The sequence below is a fragment of the Aplidium turbinatum genome, chromosome 18, assembly GCF_918807975.1.
Source record: "Aplidium turbinatum chromosome 18, kaAplTurb1.1, whole genome shotgun sequence".
Lineage (NCBI taxonomy): Eukaryota > Metazoa > Chordata > Ascidiacea > Aplousobranchia > Polyclinidae > Aplidium > Aplidium turbinatum.
The window spans coordinates 12,450,552-12,462,989 of NC_137489.1; the positions used below are offsets into that span (position 1 = coordinate 12,450,552).

Consider the following 12,438-nt stretch of genomic DNA (forward strand, 5'->3'; position numbering starts at 1 on the left):
GAAGAAAGATCCATAGACCAACGAAAACGTATTTCTGGTATGTACATTTTAGGCCTATGTGTTTAGAGGTTATAGTTGTTTACTTGTCATTGAGAGCTGGATTCTAAAGAATTACGTGATATAATGAAATGCAGTTAATGGGGTACTCAATAATCCGTTTTATTGCATTTTTAATTGCGATTTCCAATTCATTGGCACAACATAGGCCCATTACTTTTTTCTATGCAATTAAATAGATTTAACTCTAGCGATGTTTTTATTTTTTGCTATTATGGTTTTGTTATAATTCATTGAATATTTTTGTACGTTTAGACTTCAGTTTAGACATTTGATTTTCTAATCCTTTTAAATTACAGAAAAGTGCATGTCGAAAGTAGGCCGGTACTAATGTAAGTTTTTCGGGAAGTGAAATCATTAATACAGTTTACTTGCTGACATTGCAAAAAGTTAAATCAACTTGTAATTTGTACCGTTTTGAATCATAAAGTTTATGACGTTTTGAAATCAGCATGATGAAGTAACAAGTGATTAATCCATTCCGCTCCGATAGCTCAGTTGTTTTAAGCGCTCAGCGTTGTGTAGCCTACAAGAAAACCACAAAATCATACAACGCTGGTTTGACTCTCGGATTGTGCACTTCAGTAATTAATTGTAAGGACAGCTCTCCATGCAACGGCATCTAGTGGATGGAATAACTCACAAACAACAACACTTTTACAAGGGGAAACTTCACTCTGTCAAACTCGGTGACCGGGTCTGGGTCAGAAGTACAAAGCCTCTACAAGTAGGCCTATGCGAAACTGTCCGGATTGAGAGCTCAAAGAATATTCTATCACTGATTTACTTTGTCATATCACCATGTTGGTATCACACCACAACTATTCCAAACAAACAATACTTTGTTGATGGTGGATTGCAACAGCCGGATGTTCTTTATCATTTGATACGTAACCATGACACATAACTAAGTCTGATACCAGCGCAACTATATGAAGCGAGCTTAAACTTTCTGTGTATTATCCATTGCTTAATTAATAAACATTTCCAGTCTTGATATTTGCGTTTGAAGAAAACAAATTTTTCTATGTGGATTTTTTGATTTGTTTGAGTAAGTCAACCCATCTACACATATGTTCTTGCTATGTGAAAAGCAAACAGTGGCTTACCAACCTGGACAATAAAAAATTCTGCGTACCAATCTTCATCTTAATTGTTAAAACGATTTACCTGCTGAAGATACATTTCATGTTGTTTCCATAAAATTGAACTTACTTGTTATGTGAGGTCATTACATGTCGATTGATAAAGAAAGCTATGCTGCAGCATTCAACCATCCATTTCATTCATTTAATTCAAAATTATTACGCCCTAACACCAAAGTAGTCATACAACAAAGTGAAATAAACTAGAAATAATCCAACGTAAAAAGGATCCATAAGAATAGCCTGCTGATTTGGCAAAGTACAGAGTGATATCCCCAAAATGTGGATGCTTTCTGAAAGATATTAGGCAACGCTTCTAAGTTTTATTTAAAGGTTTATTACAACAATTTGAAGAACGTATCATTCGTATATTAGATGATGGTGGTCTACTTTTTGTCATGTTGGAAAAAAAAGAGATGCAAGATCATGAACCGATTTCTGTTCTTGCTGTTGCTTCAGAATCTTTTCATCTGGTTGCTACAAATGAAATAAAGATAACTCTCAGAAGATTTGAACGTTTAATGCGTCTGTTGAAGCAACTCATGGATCTTGAGGTAAAGGGTTTTATTTCAAATATTTTGTGGCTACATGGTGATTTTAATTTTTTTTGTTGTTAATGATAGATATGTGTAGTTGACATGTTTGTGCAAATTTATGTAAGCAGGTATGAAAATACAAAATACCTAATTGATTGATGATAATATTCAAAACTATTCTAATCCATCCAACGTGGAAAGTATGATTCGGTTTATATCTTTTAAATATACTGGAGTACAGACAACACAATCACTTTATTTAAATTGCTGTAACATTGTGAAACAAGTGCGTTGTATCAGAATACACAGTAGGCTAACACACGCAGATCCGTAGCAGAGTTTCCAGTTTCATAGCCCGGACTGCCCATAGTCATACGATCGATTAGCTTTTTGGATGCGAAAGTGAAAAATTAAAAATTGCACATTTTCTTGGGTGTTGAAGCATCAGATGGCATCATCATGAGTTACCTCAATTTTCAAATGTCAGTTTGATAAGTTTAGTTAATGTGTTTTTATTAGCAACATACCAACATTGTAAATGCCAAAAAAGTAAGTTTGCATAACAAGAATTGCAGTGAGAGATCAAAAGGTTTTTTATATCAGTCAACATCAAAATATTTGAATATTTAACACACTGGCAATTGCAATATTCAAATGCAAGAAAAGGAATCCTACCGACCTTGACTAGGCTATAGCCTATACCTAGCGTCCTAAAAATTGGCTATAGCAGGACAGACAAACATCGCAGTTCAGTATCTTGGCACCGCTGCCAATTCTTACTGTAGTCGAAGAAAAATCAAATGCACTATAAAAGCATCAAAGTAAAATTTACGCCAATGGAGGAATTGACCTAAAGGAAATATTTTAACTCATTAGTTATCAATGTTTTTGAAGGATTTCATACCACTCGGCGTGCAATAACTCAGCAAGCACATTTCAGCTACTGTCCAAGTCAACAAATGAAATTTTCACCTAGCATCGGACTTGCTTGGTTATTGTTTGCTTAACTGAATTTGCTGACTTGTGACATGCCGAAATGTTTAATAACTTGCTAAAATGTTGCTAACTCAGTTGTCACCTGCTCAACTGTCATTTGCTCAGTTCACGTCTGCTGACTTGTAGGAGACTCGTTTTTGAATAGATTTTGAGATTTTCGGCAAGTAATAAAAATACATTTGAATATCTTCTGATTCATGTCAGAAGAGTAAGGTTGGAACGCCGGCATAATTTTTTCATATTTTTGTTGAGTTGTTCATTCGCCTAACGTGAGGATCGAAGTTCAACAAGTATTTGACTGAGGGATCGTCACACATTTTTGTCTGTTATCTAAATAAACGGAGGTGAAAATATGCGCTAATGTGAATTTATTTATTTCTTTGTGCAAAATTTTAAGATGGGTAGGCTATTGTTTTATTACTTTAAGATCTTCTCATACAGAACATTGTTTTGTTCGTTTCCGGATAGAACATTTCACTCTCTGGCATCCAGTATTATGTAAATCTTCACTTTCTAATTTGAATTCTTTCAATTATCACTGACATCCAACTATTACATATTACTTTTAACACATTCCCTTTCAATTACTTTCCACTTTACCCTGACCTCAACTCTTGACATCGTAGGCTACATTTTCATCTGGCGTATTTTTTATGCAACGGTCTTGACATTCATCACATTGCTAACATTGTTGTGCAGTGCAAGATATAACATCAAAATGCGTCATGGTTGATTGATAACATTTGCCCTTTTTAGGTTTCTAAAGATCATTGGAACAGTTTTGATAGAATACGGATGCACAATCTGTGGAACAAAAAAAATAAATCTGACATAATGATAGCATTTGTTGCACAATGTCCTGCTCATTTTGATGACAGCGTTCATGCACAAGTAAACATAAACTAAATATTTGAATAGTTGGCAACGCAAAAAAAAAAGAATTTATAATCAGTTTTTGACGCTCAAATCATTTGAGATTTTTAGTTTTGCTTTCACTATTTTAAACCATAAGCAAACGGAATCCATCCAACAACACGGCATTTAGCATGATATGTTATAAAAATAAAAATGGAGAACATTTTCGGCTATATATCTAGCCCTTGTCAAGCCTCAATATGAAATAGGCTATAGAGTATTACATTAAAAAATCAAATAAAACATCTGAGATATTTGGTTTAGACTACATTGCTCAAATACAAAATTTAAAAAATAGATCATTATGCAGCAAAACGGATCGATCACTCAATCTTAAAATGAAAAAAATCACTCTTAAGAATGAAAAAAATTTTGCTACGGTACATTTTGTATCTGAGCAATGCAGATTGTTTTGAGAAATACTGCTCACTATTCAAAAACGTTTTTGAAAAGTGTTTATTTCCAACAGAAAATCTCTCATCTGTTTGAACAAATTTTCTTAGAAAAGATATTGAAGACATTGGATTCAGAAGGAAGTTTTATGGCGCGAATTATGATTTCTCCGTGCAAAGCGTTTTTGGACGATTCAAATAAACTTTCTCCAAATGTACGGGTATTACGTTGAATAATTTGTAGAAGTAGATTAGGCTATAAGTTATCTTTGTTTTAAACTTATCTATATTCTCCTGAATCTGATTTTTTTTTGTTCATTTCACTTTGCTTTAGGTAGGTGTAGCTTGAAAGGAATGAATGTTTTTTTTGGGGGGAGAGGAAATTGTTGTTATGAAATATTGATGGCTTACTTTGCTTCTGTCAGTTTCCATTGATGCTAGGAGAATATGGGGACAACTTGTAGACAGAAACTCACACTGATTGTTTATAGTGAAATTTTTTTAAGTACATGCAGTGCATATTCAGGAATCTTTTTAAAATAGACTAAAACTAGTGTGATAATTGTTGGGCATTTGTAAAAAAAGTCACTTTTATAGCTAGTGCAATTAAAAATGTTTAAAACTGACAGCCATCTACAGGTGTCTACTCTTATCTTACATTTTATTCATGTCATTTTGTACGTACCATGCTTTGTTTCTTAAACATGCAGAAATCGCTTTGCAGTGCATTTCGTCTTCATACCTACGTGTAGGCTACGTTGACACACGTGTTAGAGTAGTCTCAGAATTTGGTAACGTGAGAAAGTGTTGAAACGTTATGCTCACTGATTAAGTTTTTGATTTTATTTGTCCTTGTAATTTGGTCAGGTGGCAAAGAGAATTTAAATCAAACCACTTTGATCACTTCACGTATCATTGCAACATTTTTTTTTGTGTTGTGTGAGACTCACCACTTCCCAGTGGTTGTTCTGTCTTTCTATCGGTTCTGCCAAGAGTAACTTTTTGTTGCAAATGCTATCAAAGCTTTTTTTAAACCATTAATGGACGCTGTCCAAGTGCATGTCAGGGATGTCGAACGTTTGCGGCGACTGCGATACGTTTTTGTTTGGCCAGAGCTTGTTTTTGCACAATGTTGTATTTTTAGCCCGCAGACATACAAAAATCCTATCAATTCAATTGCTTTTAAAACAAATGACAACAAAAGAAAAATTTATCACAAACGGAGCCTTGCACAACACATACTTGTTGAATGTCACTGCAAATGTGTTGAAACAAAATGTATGCACCAGCGCTAATATTCTTTCCTAGTGAATTCAATGACCGCTTTCGGAATTTTGCCGCAATTGAAAAGAATTTATTGCTATTTCCTTTTCCTTTCTGTTTGATGATGATAATCCTGATGAAGCTTCAGCTCACCTGCAGTTAATTGACCTTCTCTGCGTCGTCAACAGCAGCATCTTTCTTTCGTGGCTTTTTACCAGCAGCTAAATCTTTTTGTTTGTATTTCCGCCACAGATAAGTTCTTTGTTAAAGAAAAACTGTGCAAACTCATTATATATCGTAGCCAGTGGCGTACGCAGGATTTTCTCAAGGGGGGGGGGGGGGCATTGAGAGTAGCGTAGCCAGGAATTTTGAAAGGGGGGGGGGGGATTGACGACCGGCGGGCGAAGCCCGACGGCGTTTTCGCTTAAGACGACACCCAGCGGCGGGAGGTCTGGGGGGCCTCCCCCAGAAAATTTTGAAAAATTACTTTGAATTTGGTGCATTCTGAGAGCATTTTCAACAAAAATGTGGGTATGAATATTCCTGTAAAATAGTGCTGTCAGGTGGCATAGCAAAAGGATAAGATCATGTTTTCTTCGGCATTTTTCGGAAATAAAGCTAAGTCTGTATGTTTTCTTGTTGTTAATTCCTGGCTGAGATGTTTGAATGTTTGGTATTGGCAAAACTCGCTCTTTTAATGCAGTTTTGTTTAAAATTAGGCTAGTTTTTTTAGACTGAAAGCATCATTCCCAAGCATAAAGAGACTGAAAGCATCATTCTCAATTCTTACAGAACACTATGCTACATTGGCATACCTGGGGTGGGGTAGGTGGAGTGGGCCATGCATTTCGTATTGGCTTAGTCTATAAAACAACATTGTTACAGTAATTGCTTTGACAGAGCAATGCAAAACAAATTAAATGCCTTAATCTACGTCGTTAACTACTAAAACATTTTTAAAGGGGGGGGGGGAGGCATGGCCCAATGGCCCCCCCTGCGTACGCCACTGATCGTAGCCTACTCTCTCGTGTGCAGTATTTGCTTCCATGAGATAATTGAGAAACAACGTAATTGTCTGAAACGTGTCTGTTTGTTTACATTATGTGACAGTAAAAAAGATGTTGTTTAGCCGTCTATGTTTCGTCTTCTTGATCGATGGAACGATGATAAATTTCATGCATTTAAACAACAGAAAAAGTGTTGGAAAGAATTTCCACAACAGAAACAACGGTTTTTCAAAAAGGCTACTTCGAAAAAAGAAAACAATTATGAAGATAAAAACCAGGCAAAGCAAAAGCTTTTTTCTAAAGATAAAGAAAAGATAAAAGAAATCGAATTGTTTCTAAAGATAAAGAAATCGATTTGTGATTCACATGGAAAAACTGAAAAACAACTTTCAGATCTGCTGGGGACTTTGGATTTGCCAGGATCATCAGGCAACCGTGAGATATAATTGTTATATCGTTCTTTTAAGTAATATTTTTATCGTTTTATCGGCACATTGAAAAAGTGACAGCTATTAGTGTATAGAGAAAATAAGATCACGTAGTAGCCTACTACGAAGTTAGATAGTCATTTTCTAAAATAAAATGCTACTTGTAGGCCTATACACTGACTTTTCGGTGTGATCTTAATTAAAGAATGAAACGACTCTTCTCAATCTGAACTTGTTCGTCATCGTAGGTTACAGCTTTTGTTTTCTTGGCAAATTACTGTATTAGGATTTTTATGTTGCAATAATTTTCACCTAAACACAAAAAATGGTCTACAATATTGTAGCAACAAGCTGTTATATGTAGACTCACAACCTATCTAATAAAATCAGTTATTGTCAATATCCTTTTTTTATTAAAATAAAAATCTACGTGTCCATTTACGAAAAACCCGTTTTTTGTGTCGCTTGATATTAAATTTCAAGTAACCTAAGCTGCATTGCGCTATTTCGCTTTATTTTACACGATTAGGCAACGGTGTATTTTATTTATTGATTTTACTTCAAGCCTGTGACAACATCCATGTCCTTTTCAAAAGTACAGTGTACCAAAAGGCAACAAGACAAACGCATAAACCTAACTCTAAACTTTTAAGTGTTTTACAGAACCGCGCGATGACTTTAGGAAAGATGAAAATATTCGTGAGCAGATTCTCGGGTCAACATTGACGAACTGCTTTTCAAGCATATTGGAGAAAGTATGGCAGCTTTCAATTGATTCACCACGTCACTCCAGTGTTGTTTGTTTGAAATCGATGTTCAGTGTACAAATGGGACGCTTAGTGAATGTGTTGCAGACTGTTGCTTTTCCTTTGTTTGAGGAAACCACAATACCGTTTGAGGTTCTTCAACAAAATTTTTTCAGACTGATTAAACAAGTTTGCATTGAAAGTTCGTATAATAATAAAGAAGAAAGCATGCTTCAGACAATCGAAAGAAATGCTTTTGAAGCTTTTAGCATCGTCACTTTCTTCAGTCTAGCTCAATTTACAGCATCACTTCAAAAATGGTCCAAATGTATTAAAAGTATAGGAAGAGAAGTTATTTATATATCTTCTCGTTTATTGAATCCCGAAAATTCCTTTATCAAGTCTTTTTGCGAAATAAGTGACGTTTTCTTGGAAGCAAAACTGAAAATTATGAAACAGTTTATAAAAGAATCATTCGAAGGTACGTTGTTGATAGCAAAGTTATTGTTTATTCACCAAAGCGTATCATAGGCCTAGAGTAAAAACATTACAAGCAAAACTTATTTCTATGGTGTAGGCCTCCTGTAAAGGTAAAAGTCCCATACTCCGTTACTGAGCTTAGTGAATGAGACAATAGGGTTCTCATCACACTAAGCTTTCGGCACTAATGAGAGTAGGAAGTCATTTGTCATGTCAACGAACCTTAGCCTATAGTTCTATAATAACATAGAAAAGTAGGCTATATTACAGCGTTTCAGCAATAGGATGGATGGTTTTACACACCAAAATTTCAAATATGCTACAGTACAATTTGTGAAGTGTATTTTCTGTATGCTTAGAATCTCTCACTGCAGCACATGATCGTGATCAAAGATGGACTTATTTTTGGTACGCTTGTGCTGATGGATTGGGTTGGTTCGAACTGTGCAGAAGCATTGAAAATTTGTCAGGATTGTCTTCTTTTTCTGCTACAGTAAGTGATATGTTTTTGAAAGGACAGATGGGCCCACCTACTGTTTGATTTCTGTGTGTTGTTGTTCATTCAAAAGCGATAATATGGTGAATAATCTAATATTCATCTGAGCTTTTCACGGTTTGATATTCAAATAAGGAATGCATTAGACTTTTGACTTTGAGTATTTTAATTTTAATAACATGTTTTCAAAGCCATTGTAATATTATTTCTTAATAATTGAGCAATGTTAAAGAAATGGCTAGTTAGACTTTATAGTTATTAGCTACAGAATGTCAGGTTTATCGATTGATATTTTATGGCGTGTTTTACACTTGTAGAGCCAAACAACCGATATAGAAACAAAAAACGACATTACAACCGACGGAAGAATATACTCTCGGTAAGTAGCTTACATAGCATTGCACACTTCTTAAATTTGGGTGTCTATTTTGTGTTTAACACACTTTAGAATTAGAAAGCATTGGAAAACCATGCACGACGTTGATGAGGCAAGCAAATTAAACAGCAGAAACCGCCTTTTTGTATTTTCTAGTAGCACTGTTGGAAGTCCTTGGTCAAAAAGCAATGACTATTTCACTATTCGATAGTGCCCAAAAAATCAAAAAAAGCAATGACTTTCCGCTATCGATACTTAAAAAGGCAATGAATATCAATTAGTAAAAATAATTTTTTTAAATAACAAGCAACCAGCAAACTCAAAAAAAACAAGCCCAAACTTGCGGGAAAACCGCAAGGTTGGCAACACTGTTAACGACTCTCACTGGCACGGTAGGCACTTTAACTTCACCCACTCGTCGAAAAAGCGTAGGCCTACTCGCGATTCAGCTGATTTCAGTCATGTGACTCGACACGTGATATTCTGATCGAAAAATTTTGATAGAAAGAAATTTAACTGAATGATTCGCCACAACCACCGTTGCCTAATGGTTAGGGCAGAGGAGTAGTAATTTCAATTTCGTGGGTTCGATTCCCACCCTCTGCTAATACTATTTTTTCTTCTGCAACTGAACTGAGTGCAAGAAGGATCTTAATGACTGCAATCAATGGAGTTTATAAGGAAAATTGTGACTAAAACACAAAGCAATTTCACATTGAAAAGCAGGCACTCTTCGACGAGTGGGTGATGTAAAAGTGCCTACCCACTGGCACGGTTTTTTTTGAACTGTGTTGCCGCAAAATTTTCCTTAATTCTTTACAGTTCGAAAACCGGAAAGGGACTAGGTCGGATAGTAATCCGAAAACTAAATCTCGTGAATTTGTTTTGACGACGAAGTAAGTGAACAACAAAAAATGATTCAGCAGTTCTCCGAAATATCGATTTGTGAAAAACGAATAATGATTTAGTTGCTTGCATGAAGAAGTAGTGAATACCGCGCATTCGATATTTATTTTTAAAAGGAATGGGTATAAGCATTCGATATTCAGAAAGCGACGAATAACGCTATCGAATAGTGACAACTATATAGTCGTTACTTCCAACCCTGCCTATAGTAGATATTTTTAGGACGAACCATCGTTTTTCATTGAGTGTATAGCCTAACACAAAATATTAATTTGCAAATTGCTTTTAGGGTTAAAGACCCTCCTGGACAAAGGAGCGTGTACATACCTCCTGGTAACCCAACCAAAGAAGCTTACAGACTGAGTACATACATTAAATTTCCGCAAAGCTCACCCGTAAACCCAAGAAACCTTGCAGCAGCTGGGTTTTTCTACACAGGCTATAAAGACCGTGTTAAATGTTTCTGTTGTGCTTGCTGCGTTGAACAATGGATGAGCGGAGATGATGTTGGCGATGCCCGTTGGCATAGCGAGGATTGTAAAATGATGTTAGGCCAAGAGTCTGGAAACATTTCTATTAGTAAGTTGTTCAGTGCAATAGCAGACAGCAATGTTGTTTCGGCTTCTTACCATAATCAAGGCAGCTTGCTTACTAAATTACCGAACAAAAGTATAAAACTACATGGTGTGGGTGTCTAGCTTTTTACTTTTTACGCTATATCTTATTTCGTTTTTTAAAGTTTTGTATGACATGCAAAGATATAACAAACGATTGTAGAACAATCATTTGGAGAAAATACATGCATCGAAAGAACAGCATTTTATTGGCTTTCTTCCTTTTGTCAAGACTGAGCTCAGTCTGTAGCAACTGAGCGCTCAATTTCTTTTGCTTAATTATTTTTTTAGGAGTTCCTCAGGGTTCTATTTTTGGACCGGTGTTGTTTTGCTATTGCATCAAACTACTCTATGTAATCTTAAAGCGACATGGAATTTTACGCCGCTCATTAACCACTGACTTGCAGTTTTTCAGTTATTGTGTATTCACATGCTGCTGATGAAGATTTATTGTGTTGTATTGGAAAAATTGTCATAAATCTACGTTTAATGTTAATATTTCAAACTAGGTAGCCTATGCTGCATTATATTGATTTTGATTCAAAAAAAGTTTAATTTTGATGTAACTTTTCGCAATATCTCAAAATTAATGACATGACCCTCATTCAGAACAATCTCGATTTGATTCTTACTAATTCAAGTAAATGCTTAGATACACTGGTGCCGTAACAAATTTGTAAGCCTATTAGGCTTACTAATTTGAGTATGGAAAACTTTGTCAATGATACAAGTGTGTTATTCTTTTTCATCTTGAAAATTTTGAAAAATTGCTTGTCCCACGGCCTACTAGAACACGGCCGAATATGTTGCTATTTGAGTTTTTTAGACTTAATTGTTGCAATCTTTGCCATGACAAACTTGTCATTTTCCCGTTTCTAGAAGTATTTAAAAAAAATTGTATTTGCATCTGGACATACTTTTGTTTAACGGGAGATTAAATATGTTCGTTATGCAAAATTTACGTAATCATGTAAAATATAAGACTTTCGAATTGTACCCTGGAAGTAATCTCATCATTTGGTATATCACTATTGGTGCAATTGCATATTCATTGTTTAATTTAAAATATCATAATTTTTTTTGGATTCTACGTTATAAGTTGTTCATCTGATTTGCAAATTTAGATTTTAGTTCGTTTTTCGTTTTTGGAAAGTCTTATATATTTTATATTTTCATTACTTGAATTGTGCTCAACCTACAAACCTAATCTCCGGCTAAATATGCCAAAAATAGCCTACGTCCAGGTGCAAATATTGCTTATTTTATATACTTTTGGAAATGGGAAAATGATAGGTTTGTTATTACTGCGATTGTAACAACTAAGACTCTTAGAAAGTTTTCCTGATAGCAACATATTTCGCCGTGTTCTATGAAACCGTGTTTGTCCATTTCTATAAAGTAAGCAAAAATTAAATGAATTCAAAATTTGCTTTAAAATATTTGAATCACATAATACTCAGGTTTTCGTCAGTTCACTCGTATGAGGAATCAATCTGGTGGAAATACTTCAAGAACAACAGTAAGTAGCAAATATTTTTTTGACATGCGGTTTGAGTATACCAACTAGAATACACCAACAAAATTTAATATACCAGACTTTGAATCAATCTTTATTCAGCGCTGTATTACCTCCGGCCAGGCGCGGATCTAGGAGTTTTTTTTTGGGGGGGCCAGAAAATTTAAAAATAAATTAAAAAGTAAGAAAAAGGTAAAACAGATATGAACAATCAGTGGCGTAGCCAGGATTTTTGAGTGTTTTGACGGCCCGCGGGCGAAGCCCGACGATGTGTTCGCCAAAGACGACACCCAGCGGCGGGGAGGTCTGAGGGGCCTCCACCAGAAAATTTTGAAAAATTACTTTGAATTTGGTGCATTCTGAGAGCATTTTCAACAAAAATATGGGTATAAATATTCCTGTAAAATAGTGTTGTCCGGTGGCATAGCAAAAGGATAAGATCATGTTTTCTTGGGCATTTTTTCGGTAATAAAGCTAAGTCTCTATGTTTTCTTGTTGCTAATTCCTGGCTGAGATGTTTGAATGTTTGGTATTGGCAAAACTCGTTCTTTTAATGCAGTTTCGC

General features: G+C 35.2%; 1 protein-coding gene across 4 annotated transcripts in view; it reads left to right on the plus strand.

Annotated features, from left to right (window-relative positions):
- The first annotated feature begins 3,555 nt into the window (after positions 1-3,555).
- The window catches only part of LOC145787988 (baculoviral IAP repeat-containing protein 2-like), a 44,325-nt gene continuing 35,442 nt past the window's right edge, over positions 3,556-12,438 (plus strand). For all 4 annotated transcript variants that reach the window (XM_082599827.1, XM_082599828.1, XM_082599829.1 and 1 more), the window contains exons 1-8: positions 3,556-3,625; positions 4,119-4,256; positions 6,497-6,746; positions 7,403-7,966; positions 8,325-8,458; positions 8,779-8,840; positions 10,033-10,322; positions 11,818-11,876. In XM_082599827.1, coding sequence (XP_082455953.1) covers positions 3,569-3,625; positions 4,119-4,256; positions 6,497-6,746; positions 7,403-7,966; positions 8,325-8,458; positions 8,779-8,840; positions 10,033-10,322; positions 11,818-11,876 — 1,554 coding nt within the window. In that variant the 5' untranslated portion in view covers positions 3,556-3,568. The remainder of the gene's footprint in view (positions 3,626-4,118; positions 4,257-6,496; positions 6,747-7,402; positions 7,967-8,324; positions 8,459-8,778; positions 8,841-10,032; positions 10,323-11,817; positions 11,877-12,438) is intronic.